A 24,923-nucleotide genomic window follows, 5' to 3' on the forward strand; every position below is an offset into this window, starting at 1 on the left:
AAACAAACCCCAGGTTTTTTAATGCCTTGCTGAATGTGCCCTTAATTACTTCTGCAGTGGGTTGAAATTACAGACCTGGGTGTAATGTTCTTCAGGCTCTCACTGACAGGGATTTACACACTGGTGATTTGTGTTCTTATCAATACAACTAAACTAGATTATTTATTTTCTGCAAAAAAAAGGCTTTGGAGATTACAACCTAGACTGTGTGGTTGTAGAGCAGTGAGGAGCAGTCCTGAGGGCATGTTCACAACTAGCTCTGTAAACACACTCAGCCAGGACAGCCATGCTCAGGGTGGCAGCATGTGCTGCAGGACCATGGGTCCACGGGTCTGGTCGGATCCAGCCTTGGTGGCCCCAGACTAGTGGCATCCACTGGGAGCTGTGGCCACAGTGGTGGCTGCCTGTAAACTTGTTCCAAAAGAGGTGAAGTGAGATGCTTCCCTTGCCTTTGTTGTCTGCTCTGAAAGGGTTGCTCCTGGAGGAGGTGCTGGGTGGTTTGAAGGCAGGGGTGTTTATCTGAGGTCTCCAAGCAAGAGCTGTGTCTCTGCAGCTCCTTTCTGCTCAGCCTCGCAGAGTCTCTCCCAGCTGGGTGCTGGAGGAGCTTGTGCTGGAGGCTGCTGCAAACACTTGTAGGCTATTGACTCTATTGCTAATCTATGCTGAATGATTGCTGCCTCTCTTTGATTAGACTTGTAAATGAAAAACCATAAAAGTCAAAAATGAGAAAATAGAGGACAGAATGAGAGACAGCACTTATCCCCCAGACAAGTGCCTGAGCACTGCCAGCAGCCCCAAAGCAGAGAGATGGGTGCTCTGTGTGAGGATGCTGCTCTGGGTGCTGTGGGTCTCCTGTTTAAGGGGCCAAAGAGCAGAGGGGAAAGTGAGAAGGATTGCTTCTGCTTCCACCAGGTGTTTGTGGGGTCCGATCAAATGCAGGCTGGCTTCAGGTCTTTGCTTGCTGATTAAGTTTCACCACCAGGTTTTTCCATCCACTCCTTGGCCTTTATACCCTCAGTGACATGATGTCTATTGCCCCTGCCAAGACTCTCTTCAGTACATTAGCTTAGCTATGGGCAAACTCAGACATCAGAAAAAAAACCCCACTGACAGTTAATAGAGCCCTGTAGGTCCCTGACCCCTGGGGATTAGTGTACAGTAGCTGGCAAAAAAATACATGCGAACGTCTTGGGGAAAAGGTCAGAGTAGCAAGAGAAAATAGGCTGTTCATATTTTGTGGAATATTTATCAGGGCTTCAGACTCCAGAGCTGTGCAAGGGGGTGAGGGTCCCTAACCAGTGTGCAGACAGGGTTGCCCGAGAGCTGCAGCCCACAGGGCTGTGTGGCAAATTGCCAGCTGTCAGAGGGCTACACATCATTTGCATACTCTGCAAGATCTAATTGTGTATTGGGGCTTTTAATAAAATGGGATTTGTTTTATTTCAGTGGTTGGCTCATAATAAAGAATTCAGCATTCTCAGAATGGGAATGGACCATGTGTGCTGTTGCAGCCCCCCCTGCTCCTAGCCAAGGCTCCTGGTACCTGTGTCTGCAGGGACTGTGGCTCTGGGAGTGGTGGGGAAGGAGCCAGGAGCTGGTGTCCAGCTATCCATTGCACAGTGTGCTGCATGTTGAGGATATCCCTTTGTCAATCTAAAAAAGACAGCATGTTTATGCTTTTAGGTTGGTGGGGTTTTTTATTGTTTGGGGTTTTTTGGTTTGGTTTGGTTTTTTCTCCCCAGAGTAAGTGGAGAGTAGAAAAAGGAAGGAAAGTAGATGAATAAAGAGGTTGAGACATGAAAGGAAGGTTATAGGCAAGGTGCTATGGAAAGAGAAGGAGCCACCACCCTCAGTTTCCATTTCCTCCAGATTTTAATGAAGTTCCTGAAGAGCCAAAGCACTGGTCTGACTTCAAGGTAGATGCCTGCATCTCAGCAACTGCCATCCCCTGCTCTCCAGTTCCCCTGTGGGATGTATGTGGAACACCCTGGCTCTGGGCTGGAGCACTCGGGCAGTGTGGGCTTGGGAAAGCACACAGGGACAGGGCTGAAGCAGGGCTGGGTGGTTGCACAGCACAATGCACAGCCACAATGCAACATCAATGATCCGTCTGGGGAGATGTGTAGTCCTCTGTGCCCAAGCTGTCCAATTCTCCCTCTCCTTTGCAGTGTGGCTTTGGCTTTTCACACCTTTGTTCTCCCTCTCAGCTGGGCAGGCAGCAGGCAGGAGGTGTTTGTCCTGCCCATCCCTCCCGCCGTGCTGCTTGGACCACATCTGCTTCACCTCCCACCCGCCACCTCAGTCCCTCTCAGATTTAGATCTCCCTGCTGGGAGAGCAGCGTGGAGCTGCTGCACAAGCAGCTTGGCTGAAAAAAAATCAATAATCTTTTCAATAAAGCATTTTATCCCTTATATATATTGTCTCTCATAAAGATTTTACACAGACAAAAAGTTCAGAAGTTGGTGTAAAAAATGTTGGGAAAAAGGTGAAGATACGTAAGTAAATTACAAACTTGAGGCTGTTTGCAGTACCTTGGGAAAGTGGGAGTTATATTGATGAGTTTTTATTGATTTACCATCATTCCCAGTGTGGACATTTTCTGGTCTATTATACCACAGTCGCGGCATATTCCCATCGCAGCACTAAAGAGGAAATATGGACAGCCTGACCTTGGCAATATGGAGATAATGAAATACCCTTAATGATCCTTCCAAAAGATTTTACAAGCCAACTTCAGATTGTATCTACTCTGTGCTATGCTAATTTTTAGGGAGGCTTGCAGGCAGGGTTTACAGCTTTAGTCTTAACTATGTGTATTTTGGGGTTAAATGGAACAGAAACTGGTGACCTTACTGCTGCTCAGCAGAGGTGGCAGTGCCTGGGTGTCCCCAGGAGGGGATAAGCTCCCAGTCCCCTCCCAGGGATGGGGTCAATGCCCCTGGGCTCACCCTGCAGCCCTGGAGGGAAGGGCTCAGCACCAGGAGTTGCAGCACTTCAGGGTGACTTTGGGGACAGCTCAAGGAGATTTACCATATATATACCTGCCTGGAATTGTACCTAGCAGGGACATAAATAGTAGGTTTCAGTGCTCTGCTTTCCTCCTCTCCCCTCCCTGGCCCAGCTGGCAACACAATTACCAGCCCCAAAGTATTATTTTCTTAATAAAAATGTTATGTGTAAAGCAAAGCCACAAATGAGTAACAAACCCATGCAGATTTCAATCACTCCCTTCTTTATTCCCCAGCGAGATTGCTAATGACCTTCACACAAACCTCCACCAAATCTTTTTTAAAGGCAAATATTAATTTCCTAGCATGAAAAAAGGAAATAAAAAAAGCCTATTTTTCATGGGAGCCACGGAGAAAGAAAGATATATTTTCCTTCAAAATGCGGGGAGGATTTTTACATTTTGTCACTTGCTTTGCATAGACTTGGTTCCACCATTTGTTCACCTCTGAATGTAATCTCTCCCCATAAAGCTTTGCTTTAAATTCCTCAGCTACCTGTTAGGCTCTGATAGCTCTTTAGCTACGCCTGCAGCGCTGGGGGCCGTGTGCTCCTGCGGCGTTTCTGACTCACTGGGAAGAGACTGGGAATGACTCTTTAAATTTTAACAATTGAACCATTCATTTTTAAAAAGAATGCACCAAAGCAATGTAATGTTTTATGGCAAAGTCTCCAAAAGTCATTTATAATACAACAATTCTTTGTAGGACGTGGCATTGTACTGAGCTGTAGCACGCATGGTCTGTGCATTTTCCTGTGCCAGCACACACGGAAGGTTCAATATGGGATGTGGAGGGATGTGGGAACCCACCTCCTAGACACAAAAACTGAGCTTCACTAAGTCGATCAGGGCATCCAAAACATTCTGGGGAAAATAGCATTTGGGCTTGCTTCTGAGCTCAAAGTGGTGCTATAGATGCAGCTTCTTCCCTTGCTTTAGACCTTACCTGAATCTTCAGTGGTATTTTTTAACACTGGATTCACTGGTCAGTTGAAGGAGTGGTTTAAAGGGAGTTTTCTGGAGGTTATTTGCTGGGGTTTTAGTCTATAAGTCTTCTAAACTTTTCTCAGAACTGCACACTTAAAAGGAATGGAAAAATTCTCTAAGAGCCACTATGAAACACAACTCTGCTGTGAGCCATGCCCACTGGCTGGATCCCTGCTGGCTCTGGCATTTTCTCATCACTGTGTTGCATGTCCCTACCACATCCCATTGTGCCCCCCCATCCTACCAGCACAGTGAGGCATTCAGATTTCTATTTCTATCCCAGCAGTCACTCTGCAAGCAGTGGTCCCAGAGCTGGGCATCACCCTGGGGACCTGGGAGGAACCCCCTCTGCTTCAGGGACATCAGCCCCTCACCACACAGAATAAGCAACAGTTTGCCTGCACGTATATGGGGGGAAAACAGTTAATATGATAACAATAGCACTAAATCAGGCACAGAACTTCAAGTACAAGTCACAGCAAGAAGTTGTTAATACCTTTATTATGGGATAAAATGTATTCATGATATTAAAGACATCACATTTCTGCCCTGGTGTCACATTTTAGATGTAGCGTAGATAAATGATATATCACTGTAAGAGATCTACAAAAACCATTAGTAACCATGACATTTTGACGTCAGATTTTAAAAAATTCCTAAGTAATCTTTTTGATTTATGAAATGGTGTCCAGGTTCATCGAGACTGATCTCAGATTTATCACAGCCTGGTTAGAATTATTAATGATTTTCAATTTGTAAATCCAATGCCAGCATGTCCAAGAGCTCTCAGCAAAATCACAGAGAGCTGACAGGGAGATTTTGCTCAATCCATAGTTTTCAGCTATTACAAGATTTTTCTGGTTAACCCTCTGCTGCCCGGCGCGCCAGCCCGGCGCTCAAAGCCATTGTTCTGCCACGGCACAAAGGAGGCGCGTCCGGCACCACCGCATGAATCACGGCCCGAATGGCCATGAAACACATGGCGTCAACAGGAATGAATGATCTGACTTCTACAGGCTCCTACTGAAGACCCTTAAAGACTTAAATTATAATGAGAAGAAAAGCTGATCTAAGCCAAAACAGACGGGCTTGGGTAGTTTTTTCCCGACAATTCATCACAAGAGCAGATGAAAGGAAGGCAGGGGCAAAGGAAAAAAAGCACAGGCACGTCTCCATCCCTCAAAAGCCTTACAGAAATATCTCCGGAGAGGAAAGCACACCTTGGGTAAACAGCTACAAACTCCAGAGCCCATGCAGAATATTCATTTCCTAATTTATGTGGAAATTGTCCTGTCCCTACAGGAAGGGATTAGACAGAGACTCGGATACTAAAATTTTCTTCACAGTAGCTAGGTGCTGTTTGTGTTGGCTGGGGCAGATGCCATTACCCATGCCATTACCCGCCAGCTCTGGGACCACCATTGCCTTTTTTTTGTTGTTGTTGTTGGTTTTTTTTTGTTTTTTTTTGTTTTTTTTTTTTTCCTTTTTTTTTTTTTCTGTTTTTTTTTTTTTTGAAAAAAAGATGGTTAAGGAAAATTGCCACAATTTATCCTTAGGCTGCGGACAGCTAAATTATTATTTAATTAAAAAAAATATCTCTCTACTGAGCCCAATATACTGAATTTTCAAGCCCTTAGGTTTGCTCAGGGTCCACACTGCAGCCCTGATGCATGGGGTCCCTCAGAGCTGGCACAGCTCGGGTGGGTTTGCCAACATTCCCCAGTGCTGGGCAGGCACATGGGCATCACCCCCCCAGCCAAGCAGGACAGTTTCAGACACTTCCCCTTCCGACTGCATTTGGCCTTTAAAAAGACAAAAGTTTTTAAATTTTGCAAACAACTTTCCAAAATGTGAAAGAAAATTTGTATTTTCTTGTCTGGATCAGCAGTGTAAATCCCCTGTGGGGCTTGGTGAGAGCCCTGTTCAGTGATTCCTGCTTCTTCATACCCAGGCTGGATGAAACTCTTGTTTTACCCTAAAACTGTGCAGCTCATGACCATGTTCTGGAGCAGGACTTGCTGGTGCTTCACCATCCTCAGAGCAGATTTTAGCTTCATACTGAAGGGACATCAGGCAGACATTTCAAGTAGGAGAAGATTTCTGTAATCCTCTGGGCCAGAACTGCTATGGCTGCTGGTACTTCTCAGAGCAATTGGGTGCCTGACGAGAGTCAGTGTCTAGTTTTTTTCTCAAGTACTCCACCTTAATTGGGCAGGTAAAACTCTATAATTAGGGACCTTAACTGGAGAATTTTTCTAATCCATCATATCTGCTCCATTATTCAACTCTATCAAATCCACGCATGCAAGGAGAAGCAGGACATTCTTCACAACACTGTCAATATTAACGTCTTTCCAATTACAGAGCATTATAATGGCAATCTAATGAGGAACTGTGACATGCTGCATGCAACTCCAAACTTTTGATTAAAGCCTCCTTCAAGATGCTCCCCTGTAATTTATGGTGCAGGGCTATCCAGGTGCTGGTGGGGAAGTGCTGGAAGCCTCCAGTGCACACTCTGGGCACTGGGGAGCTCCAGTGGCCCTGGATCTGCCACCCCAAGGAGCTTCCCGAGTGGCTTGTCCCTCAGTGCTAGGTTGATGACAGAACCCAGCCCGTCCTGCCAGCAGCAGCTCCTGCCACCCTGGGACACCTCTGTGAGGAGCAGGACAGCCGCCGGTCCCTCTGACAGTGACTGACATTTCCATCCACCCCGGCCTCTGCCAGCAGCCTCCCAGTTTATCTGCTCACATCCTGGCAGCCTCAACAACAGGAAATGAATTTCCAGCCTGACAAAGATGCCTCGTTGTTTACACACTGATCACCAGATGAGACACAGCTCCACGTGTGGACAGAGAACCCATGCAGAGCACCCAAGCACCTGGCATACACTTGGTGGTTCCCCCTTCAGCAGGGGACAGCCCTGCCCTTGTGCCATTGAGTTCTGACCCAGAAACTCATGCAGACCTTCTGCTGCAAAGTAGTTTGTTGGGGGTTTTTTATTATCTTCTCTGAAGTATCTGACTCTGGACTATCAGGAATCCAGAGCAAGATGCAACAAATGCAGTTCTGTCCAGCTCTGGAGAGCTCCTTTTACTTCTTTTTCCCCTTCTCTGATGTGTCACTTCTTCATGTGACCCAAATGTTTGCTTGCACCCATGTTACACCACACATGCGCAGCTCATTTGCTCCCCAGGGCAAGCCAGCCCCTCAGCCAGCAGCTCTGCTTCCTGGGTTGCTTTGGGATCTTTGAATCTCTGCATCTCTGCAGGTTTAGAAGCCATACTTTGCAAATTGCTGTCACATTATACATTTCATCTAGTGCAGCCTTTGCTGATTTCTCTTTAAAATGTGAGTGTCAGTGACTTAAAAGCAATATGGACACCAAGAAAGACAGCTTTATAAAGAGAACCACCCTTGCACAGGCAGCAGGCAAGAAATGGAATGAGGTGGGACAGAACTTACTAATAAGTAACAGGGAGGGAGCAGCTTTAAGGGACTCTGCTGGCCCATTACTCATGCTCCTGGGCAGCCCTCCTGGACACCCACCCACCAGTGAGACCCCCAACAACCTACAGCAGCTCTGGTTCCAGCAGCTCACTGCTGGGGTTGGTGGCATCTTCTGCTTGGAGTCCTCCCACAGATCTCATCTGTAGCGGGAAGGAGCCTTTCTTGGTCCAGAGGCTCCATGAGCTGCTGGCCTCTCCATTGCCTCGCACAAGAGTGAGCTCTCTCCTTGTGGCTGTGTGTCCCACCTTTATTGGCCCCCTGGTAATAGGGGGCCTGCCCTAGCCAGGCACAGGTGGACTCACACCCACTCTTTGGCAACTCAAGGCACCTGGTTTTTCTTGTTTCTCTACACTCATCCATATCTTAGTGACCTGGATGGGTGAGAGCTGCCCTGGCACTGCCAGCAGTGCCGACACCTGGACTGCTTCTGCGGAGGCACTAGTGCCAGACCCAGTTTTGTGCCCACCCAGCACTGTCCACCCGGGAAAGCTGCTCCAGGAGAAGCCCAGTTGTGCCCCACACCTTCTGCACACATCAGGAAGAGGCACCAGTGCACAGTGCAGCCCCTGCAAAGCCCCTTGTGAAGGTCAATAGCCAAAGCCCCACATGCAGTTGAGCAGCACCATACGCTCCTTTGTACTTAAGGGGAAGAGACAGAGGCTCAGCTATTCCCCGGCAACACTTCACAGAGCTCCAGCTCCAGCCCCTCCACTGGATTTGCTCTCTGATGGCTGCTTGGGATTCCTTCAGATGACAAGGGAAGAGCGTGAGTTGTGGGTACTGCAGCTGAAAAGGCGGTTTATTAAAATATTCTTCTGACAGGTTCATTTTCTGCATTCCTCTGGATTATTTCCAGCATTCCAGTTCCATCAGAAAAAGCTCTTTTCAGGGGATGGGGAGAGGCTGTGAGTCATTTCTTCCCTTTTCTTCTCATTTAGATGGGAAAGGTTAATCCTTTGAAAGTCTGAAACAGCCACAACTAACAGGAAGGGACTGTGCCATTTCACAGTGCGAGAGGAGAAGTGCTTGGCCAGAGCAGTATCTTGAGAAACTGTAATCCTTCCAGAGAAGTCATAATAACAGAGGGGATGAATTGTCATGGATGTAGCTGCTGTGGCTTGTGTGGGTGGTGCACCCATGGCCAGACCATGAGCTGCTCACCATGGATATGTGGCCAGACAGCCCCTGTGGTGGCAGCTGCACTTACCCATTTCAGGAATGGTTCTGAGGGTCCTCAGCCTGCTGGTGACCTTCCACTGAGTCCAGGAACGAGGTCTGGCAGAGGAAGGGATCTGCAGGAACCCAAAGTAGCAACAAGCTCTGCACACCAGACCCCAGAGATGATTGGGGAGGCACAGTGTGAGGCATCCCCCTCGCCGGGGCCAGCACCCACCCCTCACCCTCTCCCCTAATAAGCCAACACCAGCGCCTTTTCCCTGAGCAAATGTGAATCCAATTGAAAACTAACATGACAACAGGCACACACAGTAATAACCCCGTGAGGAGACATGGCTCTCAAGACATCTACAGACTCCAGATTAAATGAAATTTTGACAGAGAAAAATATGTATTGGCAACATTTCTTGATCCACAATTCAAAGAGAAAATTGAAACCATATTTCCGTAAGAATCAGATGCTGGAAAGAAGTTCTTAATAAACAAAAAGAGACAGGTCATGTAATTCACTCCCTTTTCCTCTTTTTCATTTGTTGGCCAGTAACTATTAAAGAGTCAAGGAAAGAAGGTTTTTAACTGAAAATTTGTACTTGAACCTGACAAAGAAAACAACTTGGAAGGAAGTTTCCCAGCTGCAAGTCAGAATATTTATGTCTGGAGGTGTAAGGAACATTTCAAAACATTAAACAGTATACAAAAAAACAAAAAAACCCTGCTGGTTTTGGGTTGAGATTGTCTGGTTTGCAGACTCTTCTCCATCTCCTTTTAAAAAAAATAATGGCTGCAAAAAACAGGGGAGGATATGGACTTGTTTGTTTAGGGACAAATTAAATGTCACCTCTAGGAAGATGGCCAGCATGCTAGGGGCTTGTTGGAAGTATGTTGAAAGGGGCCAGCTCGCCTGGCCAGGCACACACAGAGTCACTCAGGTGTACAAGGTCTCAGTGTGGCGGTAATTTCAGTCCAGAGCCAGCGCCCTAAGATTGGAATTTTTTCCCTGGATTTTCTGCTCTAATTATTCCCAGGGTGTGGGGCTTTGGCAGCCTCTTAGGTTGAAGCCCTGGACACACACCAGTGCAGGCTGAGGAGTAAGGACATGGATATACATGAGCACCAGCATTAGGACCAGGTGCTCTCTGGAATCAGACAAGCTTGGGGAGAATTAAAGGAAAAAACATGGTAAGAGGTAAACAAACAAACAAACAAACAAAAATGCACTTTGTGGAGATCCCTAGAAGGACCCAGAAGATAGACCTGCCAGTGCAGTGCCATAAGCAGCTTCTGCAGAGATTCATTGCCCAGACTAGAGGAGCAGAGCAGCATCCATGGGAGGTGTCACTCCCCGAGGCCAGTGCCTGCCCTGGGGTAGGACCCTCAACCCCAGTGTGAAACCCAAGGACCCAGACCCCTCTCCAGCCCAGCCCCTGGCTGCACGTCCCTGAGCCGGTGTCGGTGCAGCAGAGCCGGCGGCTGAGCCTTCCAGCTCCACGGAGTGACATGAATTAGCGTATGACAGTGACAGAAAATGGAAAAGAATGGCCCCACAAATGCAGTTACAAGAGAAAGGCAAATTGATTTAGTGGACATATGAGTATTTTTGAGAGAGAAAGCAAGAGAGCTGCCTGACATGTTCTGAGATACCCTACGATTGCTTCTCTTAAGGAGATGTCATTCAGATTTTCCTGAACTAGCCTTTAAATTGCAGTTCTATAAATAGATAGGACACTGGCAGTATTTACAGTATGAGCATCAGGTGAAAAACTACAGCTTCTGTGGCGCCTGCTCATCTCACCTTGTATCTGCCCTGCTGGAGGTTAACTCTTATTTCCATGTTAATGCCATCTCAATCCCAATGACTGCCATTTGTCAAATTAACATTCATTTCAACAACCCAAAAGTGAGAGCTTTTAAACATTAATTCACAACTATGAGCTCTTCTCAGCACATTATTATGTTACTGTGATGAAACAAACTGCCTATGGAAAGATATAGATCCTACTGGAAATGTTGGCATTGCAGATGAGAGAGGAAACCCATTAGGACGCAGAGCTCATGTGGGCAAGGGCAGAGGCTCTGGCAGAGCTGGGGATGGAAGGAGCAGGGAGCCAGCAGAGCTCTGGCTCTGCTCAGCTGGGCACCCCTGGGTTTACCATGTGGGTCCCTGCAAAACATGGGGCTGAGGAGCCCCCACCCCAGCTGGAAACACCAGCTTGCCTCCTTTCCTGCATAGCATACCCAGGAAGCAGCTTGCTGAGCACCCAGACCTGCTGCTATGCTAGCAAGAATATTTCCATGGTGAGAGATTATCATCTGAACCATTTAAACCTGGGCTATTTTGAGTCTGCAATTATTCCAGCTCTCATGATGACTGATCAATGTGCTGTCTCCAATTAATAAGACAAATTAGGGGAAGGGCATCCCTGCAACAATGGCTGACAACGGCCACTGCTGCTGTGTCCTGAACTGCACACAAAAGCTTGGACAAAGGGAGGAAGCATCGCCAGCACCCAATGGCCCTCAGGACTTCCCTTGCATGGGAGCCATGCTTCTCCCCATGGACGGGTGCTTCCCTCCAAAGAGGGCAAAGCCCACAGCCTTGTCACTGCCCTTCTGCTGCCTGTCTCAAGGCAGCAGCCACAGCACTTTCGAAGAACACCATGGCCAAGGGCAGCTCAGCATATATGGCACCTGCAGCTGGGCATCCTGGGCAGTCCCTGCTCAGAGCATCCTGGGGCTCAGTAGCACCTACTGGATGTGGAGGGAAACCTATTGCCCATCACCTGGTGAACACTGACAGCTCCTTGCAGCCTGCACAGAGGCCACCAGCGCTCCCCAGCACCTTGGCACCACAACATAGTGCTGGGCTGAGTGCCTTCCACTGTCACTCCACTGCCCTCTATGTCCCCAGGGCTGGTGCTGCCCCCATTCCCACCAGCACACCCCACACCATCCCTAGCACCTCATCCCTCCCATCCTATTTTCTAGAGCCTAGTTTTAGTTTTAATTAAGACACAAGCTGAACCGATGGGGCTCTATTTCAGTCTTTGGTGGCACACGCCAAGGCTGCTACACTTCAGGATTTCCTCTTCCCTCTCGGGACGGATCCCTCAGACAGGAAGGTTTACCAGGGACACTCAAGATGATATTTCCTCTCTAGGACCTACCTCTGTGCCTTCTGTAGGTCCCACAGGGGTCAGCTGCAGGCAGATGCTGCTGTGGAGGCTCAGCCCCAGCCAGCTGCCAAGCTCACCTACCAAACCCCCTTGGTTGTGCTGCCACAGTGCCCGGGCTCGGCTCAGAGGGACCTGAGCTTCAAGCTGTAAAATAACTGTGCACAACAGCATGCTGGGAAGCTGCTGCTGGACAGTGTGTTTCCAAAGTCTGCCCCAAGAAGACAGAATTAGGGACTGGTTGTGGAAAGAGAGGATACCCAGCAGTGCTACCAGGTGCCCAGTACCAGTCCTAGGTGTCCTGAGGGTGCAGAGCAGTGGGTACTGCAGGGGAGGTGGGCAGAGACCCCAACTGCCCCCCTCCTGCCTGCCTGTAGCACTTCGGCAAAGCTGGCACATGGGGCTCTGCCACACAGCACCAAGGACGGCAGCACCCACCCCACATCTGGTCTCCTGATCTTCCTGAGGGTCTGTCTCCCCAAACAAGCCAAGACAGATACCTACAACTCAACTGCATCTAGAATAATACATGGCTCCTAACTGAATACAAGGCTGTAATTCAATCAAGATGTTCTGCTGACACTATAAACTGGGAGTGCAGCTCAAAGCAGCGTGTATAAATGCCAGCAAAACCCTGAGACAGAATTACAGCTGTACTGTTGCACCAGACACCATCATGGCTCAAACACAGGGGAACAAAGTCCTCTTTGTTAAACTAATTATTTTAATACATATAAGGAAAGGACCTGTTAAATATTTACCGTTTCAGGCCTGTTCTTCATAGGACATTTTTTCCGTGTGTTGTTGATACAGGTTGTTATGTGCAGCAGTTAAATCTGCCTATAAAAACAGAAAGGTTTGAAGTGTGCATGACATATTTCAGGGGGGACCGGGTGACTGGGGGGTTGGTAATGGAGCACACAGCCTTTCACCTCTGGAGCGCTGGTTTGAATCCAAGAGCCGTTACCATCTGGAGGTCGTTTGGCAGCATTCCTGTTACGAGTTGGGTCATTCTCAGCCCTAATGACCCAGCGCTCACACGGTGAGAAGGTCCTGCATGCTGGCACAGCACGTGGGCACCCAGGAGGGCAGTGAGGGGAAGGGGTCCAGCTCTCTCTTCTGCCTGCGGGTGCTCTCGGGACCGATGCAGCCATCGCTTGCCCAAGTGTCCCGCTGCCCTGTCCCACAGGGGACTGGAAAGCTCAGGGCACTCTGGAAGACTGCGAGTCCTCTCGGTACCAGGAACGTCCGGGCCGGCTGCCTCTCCTGGGCAGCGACCAAGGGACCCCCGTGTTCATGGCCGCAGGCTGGAGCGTGGCCAGTGGGGGTCCCACTGAGGGGCAGTTTGGGCAGCTCGTTGCTATGGAAACAGCCGCGTTCCCTGCACAAGATCACGGTCGGGAGCTACCAGCCCACCCGGGGAACCAGCGCGGACACCCCGAGACACCGGCGGGACGTGTCCCGGGTGGCAGATGTCACGCGTGAGCTGTGGGGCCCGGATGAACACAGCTACAGACCTGACGGGAAGTTGCGACAATGTCTGGGAGCGCCGTCCCGGGGCTTCTGCGGGAATCTCTCTGTGCCCGGAGGTCGCCCGTGTTCAGAGGAGGGACTCCCAGAGTAGGGACCCCCCGAGCAGAGCCCTGGCGGGGCGGGCAGGGGGCTCGGCCGGTCGCTGACGAGAGCCACCGAATATCCCCAGCCACCGAGACCACGAGAGCGCGTCCCCAGCAGCGATGACACGGCAGCCTCTTGGGGACATCTCCCAGTGGCTGACCCTCTCCGTGAAGCCGCCTCCCGTGGTGCTGCCGGTCCCGACTGCGCCCCTGCTCCACGGGAACCCCCGCCCCAACCCACCGCGGGCCCCAACAGCCCCGGGCTGGGGTGGGGGTTTGCCCGAGGAGAAGCTGAAATTCTGTAGATCTCAGCAAAAACTGTAGGAAGGAGCTCAAACATGCAGAAAGCACTGATTTTCCATGTGGATGCATTGCCATTAGCCCTGCCCATTAATTAGAATAATGCTAATTGTTATTATAATGATGATTATACACACTACTTCATATTTACTGAGACTGGAAATATTTAAAACAAACCCTTGCAAAACCTGTATGCTTTTATCAAAGCCAGTAACATCTTCACTAACATTTTTTAATGCCACATTTTTCTATGAAAATGTATATTTATATCAACAAAATTAAATTTCAGCTTAAGCTTCTTATTATAAATAAAATAAGTCAATAAAACAATAAATATTTAAGTGAATGAAGCAGAAATTATATCCAATTATGTTTTCTTTAAAACCCAATTTATCTGCCAATATTTTCTTTAAATGCTCATATTACTTTTTCCCTTACTAACAATAAATGCCTGGATGCATTTCAAAGTGGTGCCTTTTCTATTATTTCATTTCCTGGAGTCCTCAGCTTGAAAGGACCTTAATAGCACACTATAAATAAAAATAATAAAAAAAAATTTTAAAAAGTTACTTAAGGATTTACAGCTGAGGATTTCTATGGAAACAAACCAAAGAAAGGAGTTTGCATCACTGTGGGGGTGGTGAATGGAAACGAAGAGCACATGCGGGAAAGAGAAGAGAAAGTTCAGCTGCCACTCATCAACCCAAGGGCTCCCACCTGTGCCTGTGTCGCAGAGGGTCACCGAGGCAGGCGACATCCAGGCACCCCGGAGCTGGTAGTGCCTGGGTCACGGTGCTGCTCTGGCAGAATGACACCCGCGGGGAAGGAGTGGGAGGGGGCTGCTGACCAAGTCCCCGCCCATGCCCCAGGTGAGCACTCTGGGACAATGCAGGACACCGGGACTCTGGGACACAGGGACACTGCAAGCTTGACGCACCTCACTGCTCAGGTCCTGCTCTTGTCCTGGCTCTGAGCATCCACTGACTCCGTCGCCAGCCCTCTTGCAAACAGGAAGCAGATTTCCAAGTGAGAGGGACCAAAATGACTTGCATAACATAGGAAACAATTCAACAATCAAAAAATCTTTCACTACTTAATAGGATTTTATAAATTGAATTATCTCTTTAAGTGCTGACAGTCCGAGCCTATCAATCAATTAAGGGATGCCAGGATCAAGCCTGCAGACAGGCTTGGTGGGATGCTGCTGCAGGTGTGCTGCCAGGGAGGGCACCTCACTTTTTTTAGCATCTGCCACACCCCTGCTACAAAAAAAGAATGGAAGAGATCGTAAAAAAACATCCTATCCAGCCTTAATTATTTGTTGTGGAAATATTTTGCAGCTAAGATGCCCTTTCAGTCCTTTATGACTTGTATTTGTGGCAGCTGCTGAGCAGTGGATCACAGCAGTGCTGTGCAAGGTCAGACCAAGGAGACCAAATCCTGGTCACTTGTTTCAAAGCCAGACAAACCCACAGCTGGGCAGAGGCCCCGGGTGACCTCCTTGTCATGAGCCTAGTCTTTTGGGTGACTTCCATTTAGATTTCTACAATTTGCCTCCCCACACTAAGTGTGTATTAATGCAGTCGGTGCCGCTTGTGTTATTGATGGCATGTAGGGCCAGGTGTTCACAGCCAAAAGGTTTGTTTATTAATCTACTGGGAGACTTTATGAAAAACAAATTCAGGTAAACAACATATTTTTCTTGACTACTTTTCAAGATTTAAGGCAGGGATCCTGTTCTCTGAGTCTCTTTGACGCATTTCCATTGCACTCTGTTATTACATTCTTCAAAAAAGAGAGATTGCTTCTTGTGCCACCTTTGGAGGAGAGAGAAACCTAATTGAATCTGCTGCCCTGTGTGCTGGACAGCATCTCCCTCCCAGTTATGGATGGGCTTGAGCATTACTAAAACACACAGTCAGGACTATTCAGAAAATATTTTTCTGTTAGGGGACCTGCAGCATGGATGCTGTGTCCTCTCTGCTCCCCACTTTGGGCAGCCCCTGCCCTCCGTCCCCATCCCCCCAATTCCCATGCCTGCTGCCCTGGTGCTGCCAAAGGGAGCAGCTCATGTGGTGCCTCTGGCCCAGTGGGGACAAGGTGGTGGCTCATTCAGGGAGGAGCTGGGCAGTGGCATGTGGGGCACAGTGTGCAGCCAAAGCAGCCCCTGCCCTTCCTTGTGCTGCTCATTTAACCTCTGTGCATGGTGCTCAGGAGAGAGAAATCCCTGTGCCCCTTGTATGACCACTAGAACTTGATTAAGCACTGAACTTTAATTAATTGACTGGCTTGGAGTAATAAGGTTTGCTGATTCGTTTTCCCCAACAAAGAAGTGAATTTACATTAACTGTCAGGTGAGGGCGGCCATCCTGCATGCAGCTGCTCTCCACCACCCCACATCAACTGGGGCAAGGTAAGGGCACATGGGAACCCCCCATAGACCCTCACTCCCACCACCATGCATCCCCCCAAAGCCCTAAGCCCTCAGCCACAGCTGCTGTTGGAACAGGGGTTCCCAGGGCAGGGGTTCCTGAAGCTTTCCAAATGGCAGCCTCCCATCCAGCTCAATTATTTCCACCCCACTCCTGCACGATGCAAGGTCACACAGTGAGTCCCCTCCACCAGGGAGGTTCCTGTGTAGGGAACACTTCCTGGCAGCAGTGGGCTGGGAGCAGGAGGGCGAGACACCTGAGAACATGCCCTGCTGGTTCTTTCCGCGTGCATCTTCTGCTCTTTAAATTGATTGGCACTTTCTATTTGAGGAAAAATGAGTTCTTAAAATTGAAATACTGGTTATTGTTATGGTAATACAGCAAGGCTGCGGCAGGAGAGATTTTAAGATACAAAAAAGGTTAGTTTAAATCAAGCGATTGATAGGTGGGCCTATATAAAGTACTCAGTGCTAATGAGTTCAGAGGTATCTGCGTATCGGGTCTGGCCCCCGTAATGCTGCTGATTCAAGTGGTGGGTGCAGGTAATAACCAAGATAACCTGAGGCTTTGGAGATCATTATTACTTTATCACGTTTTGTATAAAATATTTTCGGCCTCATTTAGGATGTCACCCTCTATCAAACGTTTCCTTGCATCAAGAGCACGATGCATCCCTGCAGCACCAGTGTTCTGAGCACCCTTGCTAGCTGCCAGGGGAGAAACACTCGGGGCATCCTTGCAGGGGGACACAGCACTAAACAGCAGATTTATGAATAATGTAACAACAAAATACTGAGCCTGTATTAGCACGACACAGTGACTGATTCCCAACATACGTTATTCCTTCTCTCATCTTTACACGAACTTACTAATGTAGGGTCCATACCTCTATTTGGAAAATAACAGTACACACAGAATTATAAAAGTTTTATACGCTCCCAGTAAAATGAAAAATGAGCAGTTATGATATTGTCTAACACTTTCAAATGTGTTTATTAATTCATGTTTTAAATCGTAAGTTTCATTCTGCAGGAGAGTCATACACAGCAATAAGCAAGTTTTAAAATATTAATGAATAAACAATATTTCTCTATTGAAATATAACATGCTTCTTTGAACAATGTACCACCGGTAATAAATCACAACGAGCAGAAAATTGCATTTCATATTTAATACAACTTGAACTCTGCCTTTTTATAAATGATATCTTTTTTGTTTAATTGGCGTCAGTTCAGATCTAGCAGATTGCTAATAAAATTCTGGATTTCCATATTTAATGACGCGTGCTCTTTTGTGCTGAGTTTTCCCACAAAAAAATGCAGCTTTTTATTACCCTAATAGATAGCGCTGGTTGGTGATCTCACATCACCAACCACAGCCCTGCTGGGTCTCCTGCAGCCTGGCCTGGGCTCCTGGAGCTAAGGGTGGCCCAGTGCACCATGTGTTCTCCCTCTGCTCCCCCAGAGGAAGCAGGGCTGGAGGCAGGGGGCTAGGGCTCCCCTCTGGGGTTGTGCTCTTCTCAGGGAGCAGGGCACCTGCCTGGGTGGCAGCTCCCACCCGGAGAGTGGTTGAGTGGGTGGCATCCACACCGTCAGGGAACAGACACCACCAGAGCCACAGTGAGGGGCACCCTGAGACCCTCCAGCTTCGCCCTGCGCCCAGGTGCTGTCCTTGGGGAGCTGAGCATGTTGAGGTGGTACAAGGAGGAAGAGCAGGAGGAGAAGTAGGAGGAAGAAGAGGAAGGCCCCTTCCCTTCCAAAGGACACAGGTGTGCTCCTCGGGGTCACACGGGTGTCCCCATCACTCCCCTAAGAGGTCTCATGTAGGCAGGGCACAGCCACGTGTGCCACATGCACCCACAGCACCCCTACATGAGCACTCGTGTCTGCACCCACAGTAGTAGCTGCAGATATAAATGAAATTAATTGGGTTTAATTAGCTTGTATAAACAAGATCCTTAAATTTGCTGCCACATGAGGGTTTTGGCAGTCTCCAATAAATTAATCCTTTTTATTATATCAATGACAGGAAGATGATCAAATAAGCTTTGATATAGATTTTTGGATTTATCACCTAGTAGCACTCTGATATGCTTGAACTCTTTTTTTTCCTCCTGCTGCTGCTGGAGGCAAGACTGAGGCTACAAAAAGCATTTGCTTCAGAGCCAGTCCCGGGTGGAACAAGGGATTTGGTGACAAATGGATGGGGCATACCAGGGAAACTTTGAAGAAAAGTTTGTCCTCAGGATTTGTTGGGAAAGTTTTCCATGGGAAGGGTCACATGTGGAGTGATGTCAAGGGGATGCTGTGACAAGGCACAGCAATTAGTGTGGCACAGCAGCCCAGCAGGCTGAGCTCAGCTGGGGGCACAGACCCCAGCAAATTTGGTGCCTCTGCTGGTGAGGGCAGAGCCAGACCCCCAAGCCCCGGGGTGATGAGGCTGTGCCCAGCCAGAGACAGCTGTGCCCACCACCAGCAGTGCCAAATGTCCCTTTGCTGGACAACAGCAGGCTGGGCAGCACTGCAGTGATGGGAGGATGTGGAAGGACAGCCCCAGGATGGGACCATCCTGTGCCCACCAGCAGAGCCAGCCCAGGCCTCTGCCCACGGATTGGGGTGCTGCTCCTGGAAAGGCTGGGAGAACACTTTGGCAGCCCCTCCACCAAGGGACACGGCCAGGGAACTGCTGCACACAAACCCCCTCTCCTGCTTTCCACCACCAAGGGAAGGATAACTGGATGGGAATTCTAATCATATATTATATTACCGTGTCATATTAGACTAATAAAATCCTAATATGATACAGGAATGGGAAGCATATCATAACTCCTCTGTGGCTAATACAATGCATGCAATAAATCACTCCCAGGGCTTATCCTTAACAATTGTATCAGTGCTTTCTGTGTCATGCTGATAACTCAGTCCCTCAGATCTAATGGTTCACTTTTCTTCACAGTCCATATGGCAGTGACATTAAAGCTAATGAAATAAAATAAAATTTGCCAGTCTTTGAAGAATTCTATTCTTTAAAAAGATGTATTTTATTAACACAAACTGGAAACATCTTCAGTTACTTGAAGTTAGTTTTATCACATTGGAAATACATGGCACAGATATTGGCATCAGCATCTTACAGACAACTTGCATGTCGTCTTTGCAAAAGACACTGCTACAGGACAGCACATGTCATTCAGCCTAGCATGCTTAATGCCAAATTTGCATCATCATCAGAGCTGTCCCCATTGAACCAGTCCCGTGGGGCATGGAATTTGCTGTGCCAGAAGGTTGCAGTCTCTCTGACTCTTCCCTTCTTGGGCTGAGCATCCCTCATTGCATCCAAGGCCAGATTCACAGGGAGCTGGGTGTTTGGTGTCCAAGACCATCACCTGCTTCACTCTAGGTTCATGAAGGTTTTCTTTTCCTTCGTTTCCTTCCACCAGCAGCTCATCAGTGCAGTGCCCATGCCATGGTCTCCCCAGGTCAGGTGCAGAGCAGGTCAGACAGATCTGGGCCTGGTTCCAGAAGTGGCAGGTCCAGCCATGGACATGTAGCATGGTGATGATGGTGAGAGGTGCCTTCATCAGCATGGTGCGAGGCAAAGCAGACAGTGATTCCTAGGACCTGCTACAAATCCTCTATCTGGTCCTGCTGTTCTCTATGCAGGGTCTCCAGGCTGTCACCTCCCAGGGCCAGTGGCAGCCCTGGCCACTGGCCATAGGGCTGGTGGGCTTCACTACTCCGCTACTTGGTGCACTGGAGGCATGGGTCTGCAGCAGCTCTGGTCATGGTGATGCTCACGGGCAGCAGCAGCTCAAGCCTGAGCACAAGGAATCAGTATGGTGCCACTGAGAGTCTCCTCTTCTGGATGGGATGGGTGTGCAGTGCTGCAGCAGAGGTCCACGGCCCCAGCTGGGTGCCTGCACAGAGGAGAGATCCTCACACACATGGCTGTTCCTGCACCAGGCTCTGATGGCCCCTAGGGGTGTAGCTACTGGGCGAAACACAATACCATCAACAGCATGATCCTAATACTGGTGCTTGCAGTAAACCTTTCTGATGTGTGATCACGCCTCAAGGATAAGATGTTTATTATTTGCCATGTAACCACGTGTCTGCTCTCCAATGTAAGGAAAGGCCAAATTGCACTTGTAATTCAAAGGGACCCAAAGCCTTAATGCTGTAAAACAGCTCACTAATGATGCCCAGCAGGCGTGGGGCATGCAAGTGAGGCCCAAAGGTTGTTGATGGCCTTCCTTTGAACCTCCTCTGCATGTGACAGGTCCTTGCCTGTGGCCAGCAGAGATGTGATCAAGATGAGGGACGTCTGTGTGTTCATTACGCTGCCTACGCCTCCACTGACACACTTTACATTTAAAATACTGTTTCCATTGAGCTGGAGCATAAACACCAAGCATATAGACTTGGAGAGTTCCATTAGCAAGTGTAAACCATTTACTGCTTTGTCCTCCATACACACATCTTTGGAAGTCCATGTTCCCCATCTGCCCCAACTCTCATTAACTGGTAACAAAGGCTTTGTAATGTATGTCTAGTTATTTACTTATATATTTAAAAGCACCAGCTGTAGTAAAAGAAGCAACATTCAGTTCTAACACTGATTGAGAACTCATGTCTGCTCCATAAAGAAAAGCAGAAGCAGTAACTTGTGCCAAGGGCACACGGGATGCAGAGGAAGAGTGTGGCCATGGTCCTGGGGATGAAAGCAGGCAAACAAAGGTATTTTACATGATAACCTGACATGAGAATTGTTGATAAGAAAAGCTGACTCACAAGTTAATTGATTCATGCAAATAATCATTTAGCTACTAGAACACCACCTGAAGGCTTGACCAGATGAATGGCAATGAAAGGTGTGGGCAGACAGCCCAGCCCAAGGTCTAGCCCAGGCCCCAACCCAGCTTGGGCTGCTGGTGGTGAGCACTAGCCCTCTCCTGCCTAGCTATACTAACCCAAGTAGTAGATAGTTATATTTCTCAAAGACCATTTGCTGCAAGTGATTAACGTTAATTTCATTTCCTGTGAGTCAATTTCCTTGAGATATGGTAAATAGGCTATTACCTGTTATTGACCTTTACTTTATTAAAAAGATATAAAATTAGCATTTATATATACATCCTTCCAAAAAAGTTTTTTTAATAAAGAAAAATATTTTTATAATCACATTATACTTGCTAGCCAAGGCTATAGTTCCAAAGTTAATGTTAAATAAAGATGGTAATTAAGAGTGAATATGATGAGGATGATTTCTAAACTGATCTCAAGGACTGACCCCTTCCTTTGACTCAACTTGAATTTTTGCTCCCAGGCAGAGTTGGGTGGACGCAGAGGCAGGGGCTGGTGGCAGGGGAAGCCTCAGCCCTGCCTGTGCTGCTCCTGTCCCCACTCCCTGCACCTCTCCCAGGATTTCCAGTCTCCACTGGGCAAGAGGGCACCACCAGCTACTGGTGTTTACAGGAACTCAGCTGCTGCTTCATGACAGCTTGCACTTCTGGGAGCCTACTCATCTCCTAGGTCTGACTTAAACTGAGCAGGAAGAAATTACATCAACATTTGATCATGAAAGCAAAAAGTTTATTCATGTTTGAAACTACATATAACTACCACGAGGAAGACTTTTCAATCCAGGGTGTAATCCAGTTAGAAAGTAACACGAAACGGTTTAATACATTAGAATCACTGCCACAAATTATTTTCATGACTCAATCAGTTTCAGAATCGCATACAATACAAAAGAGAGAGAGAAAGGGCCCCTGTTACACAGGGGGAAAGATACAGTACTGAATACTGAAGTCTGTATGCATTACAATTAGTTGTTGGTTTTTGCGTGGATTAGTAACAAGATGAAGAACATTCAAAATGTTTCTCAGTATTTACAACAGTTTCACTGTTTTGTGTTAAATCTAAGTCCCCATGTTTCCATTTTCTCTTCTTTAAAAGTTGCCAACGCAACCCTGATTCTTTTAAAAGATTACAATGTACATTACATTTCATGGGGAAACAAAGAGTTAATTACAAGATGCAAAAAGATAAGAAAGAGACAAACTACAGCGTGAGTATCGTTCAGAGGTAGTAAGTGAGCACTCTAAGCTACAGAACATGTTGAAAGTCTATTGGTTTGTATGAGTTCGCATGAGGTAATAAAGCTGTGTTTGATTGGTGAGATGTATAAATACTCTTTTGCTACACTATGTACAACACTCCGTATGATGGTGCTTTTTTCCTTTGTTTGTGGTTTGCTGCCAAGTAGAGATAACACATTTCGGCAGGCATGTGCAGCACCCAGCTCGTACTGTAAAACCCCAGGTCCTGGCTTCCCCCGAGATCAGCAGCAAGTCTCTTCATCTCCTAAGAACAACCTATGTCCGGTGTCGAAACACAGAGAGGAGACTCGGGGTCCAGGTAGTTTTAGCAAGAAAAGATGCTCCTGGTTTCCATTCTAATTTGTAAGACAATAGATCACAACAAAAATGTGACGAATAAGGATTCTTAAACACAACCATTGTTAACCGAAATAACCAAACAGCTCATTTTATTCCAGCTCTATGAGAGATATGAAAAGATTAAACACAATCAAAGTCTGCAATTCATTTTGACTTTCCACAGAAATATGCACAAAGTTAAATTTAGGTGAGGTGTTTCTTTGTGTCTGCTCTTGCTATTGAGGTTAAACTTGTCCTGTACTTTTACCCTTAAGGCCAAGTAATTGGCAACTGTTAGACCAACATTGTTAAAACTGCTGATAATAAATTATGATAAAATAGTTACAGGGCTATAAACAATGCTAAATCTTGGCCTAATTGGATAAAGTGCTTTTTAACATTTTGTGTTTTAAGTATAAATACAAATGATTATGATACCTTTAAAAAACAGATTTACCAAGTTTTCTAGTAAGACAAGGTTTTACAGTAAAGCTGTAGGTGGTTGGCTACAAAAAAACTCTTTCCTTTTTCTCCTGTGACTCTGAATGCACTAATCAAGGCATCTCAGCTCAGGGAAAAAGTGTTGCTAGGAGATTAGTTAGAGGTATCAGAGTGCACACTTCCCGGCCCTTCTGTAGGGGAAGTCATAGAAGATGGAGTAGTTGCGTCCTGCCAGCCTCCATTAGCCTGAAAAGGGAAAAACAATTCAATTGATACAATTACACATATTAATTATACTGTGCACAGAAAGTATCAGACTGGCAAGCCCAGGGCTTGGGAAGAGATGCTCTGCAAAGGAGATTTTCCTGCACTCCCTCTGGTTGCAGAATTTGTGACAGGAAAAAGCAGCAGGTAGGCACAGGATGCTGGAAGCAGGCTCTGCGGTATCGCTGAGCCTTCCCCAGGAAGGAGAGCTGGGAAACGTTTTAGCGAAATGTTAGCTGCAATTTAGGACTTTGGGATTTGTGCAAAGACCATCCATACTTTAGTGAAGAACATCCCGTTAGCCAACACTTCAGCTTTCTCCCTTGAGAAGATGAGTCTGGGGCCATTGTGTTTAACATCCTCACCTCTTCTGGCTTCCCAAAGTGGGGAATTGATGCTCCTCACCCAGCATACCCCCCCATGGAGTTGCTCTACCCACTGAGCCTGTGCCCCTGCAGACACCACTCAGCACAGGGACGTGGGGCTGTGAGGTGGGAAGGGGCTGCTCAGATGCGTTTTCCAATTACCCCTACATGCAGCCCCCATTCTGGCCACCTCTCCATGTCTGGGCGTGCCGCCGGCCCTCACCACCACAGCCCTGCCTCAGCAAGAGCAGCGCTCGGGAACAAATTTGCCTTATGTCTCGGCCGATGGAGGCAATTGCTGAAATCAATGTCTGATCAAATTTCTGCTGTGGCAGACAGCTTGTCGCTACATATTTTTATGTCAGTCAGGAAGAGGGAGGCACAGGGCTCATGAGTTGGGGGACGCTGAGTGGAAGTGACGGGGAGGCCTCTGCACAGCCCACCAGAGCCACCCCGGCCCGTGCTCCCGCTGCCCCCGGCCTCGTCAGGGACACTCCCTGGCAGGGAAAGGTTTGCCTATGCTAATGTATTTATGACGTGCTTCATTATCAAAACCATCGGGGGCCTGGCTCAGCATGCTGGGCTGTGAGGACACCACTCTCACAGGAGGAAGAGGCAGGGGGAGCAATGGTGACTTGCCCGGCCCTCACCCCTTGGCACAGCCAGCCAGCAAAATCCCCGCCCCCAGCCTGGCTAGATTTTTACATTAAGAAATCATTCATCTATCATGACGAAAGAAAATGCTTTATGGCTCCGACAGGAAGAGAAAGAAGCCTAAGTAATTATCTCCTTTGCAGATGAAAAACAGCAAACAGAGGAGCTGTTAGGCTGACAAATGCAAAGGTTCAGCTTTGGCTTCACAAGTAAATTTAACAGGAAGACCAACCTGCAATCCCATCAAGGCTAAAACCTCACCACCTGCATTAAAACACCCAACTGTTCAGACACAGGCTGAAAATGTACAAAATCCTGCTCTGAATGCAGAGGCACCACTGCTTCTTTATTTTTTAAAGATATGAGAATCTACTTAGAGAAAGAAAAACTCTTGTGCAGATATGAGTCTAAAGATATTCCATCTGAAGTAAACATCATTCCTCTTTTATCCAAATTTATAAACAACAAATGTACAATATTTTTACTCAGCTTGGCAGCTGGAGGAGAGGTTGTCAGCAAGCATTCTTTTTTTCAAATAAATTAATCCTTACTCTGGTGGTT

The 24,923-nt window shown here is 47.6% G+C and overlaps 1 protein-coding gene and 1 long non-coding RNA gene across 4 annotated transcripts in view; both read right to left on the minus strand.

Annotated features, from left to right (window-relative positions):
* Nucleotides 1-8,397: 8,397 nt before the first annotated feature.
* Nucleotides 8,398-13,604, minus strand: LOC115599264. 2 transcript variants are annotated; one of them, XR_003988260.1, is made up of 3 exons: nucleotides 12,819-13,604; nucleotides 12,613-12,691; nucleotides 8,398-8,797 (listed from the first exon to the last, which is right to left on the minus strand). It is a non-coding gene; the product is annotated as an uncharacterized LOC115599264 (long non-coding RNA). The 2 variants fall into 2 exon arrangements; XR_003988259.1 differs by having other exon boundaries at nucleotides 12,784-13,604.
* Nucleotides 13,605-21,768: 8,164 nt separating this feature from the next.
* Nucleotides 21,769-24,923, minus strand: part of PBX3 (PBX homeobox 3) — a 102,099-nt gene continuing 98,944 nt past the window's right edge. Inside the window, exon 9 of one of the 2 annotated variants that reach the window (XM_030461336.1) lies at nucleotides 21,769-23,325. In XM_030461336.1, coding sequence (XP_030317196.1) covers nucleotides 23,233-23,325 — 93 coding nt within the window. In that variant the 3' untranslated portion in view covers nucleotides 21,769-23,232. The remainder of the gene's footprint in view (nucleotides 23,326-24,923) is intronic. The other variant, XM_030461337.1, reaches the window with a different exon arrangement.

The sequence above is a fragment of the Calypte anna genome, chromosome 17 (genome assembly GCF_003957555.1).
Source record: "Calypte anna isolate BGI_N300 chromosome 17, bCalAnn1_v1.p, whole genome shotgun sequence".
Classification (NCBI taxonomy): Eukaryota; Metazoa; Chordata; class Aves; order Apodiformes; family Trochilidae; genus Calypte; species Calypte anna.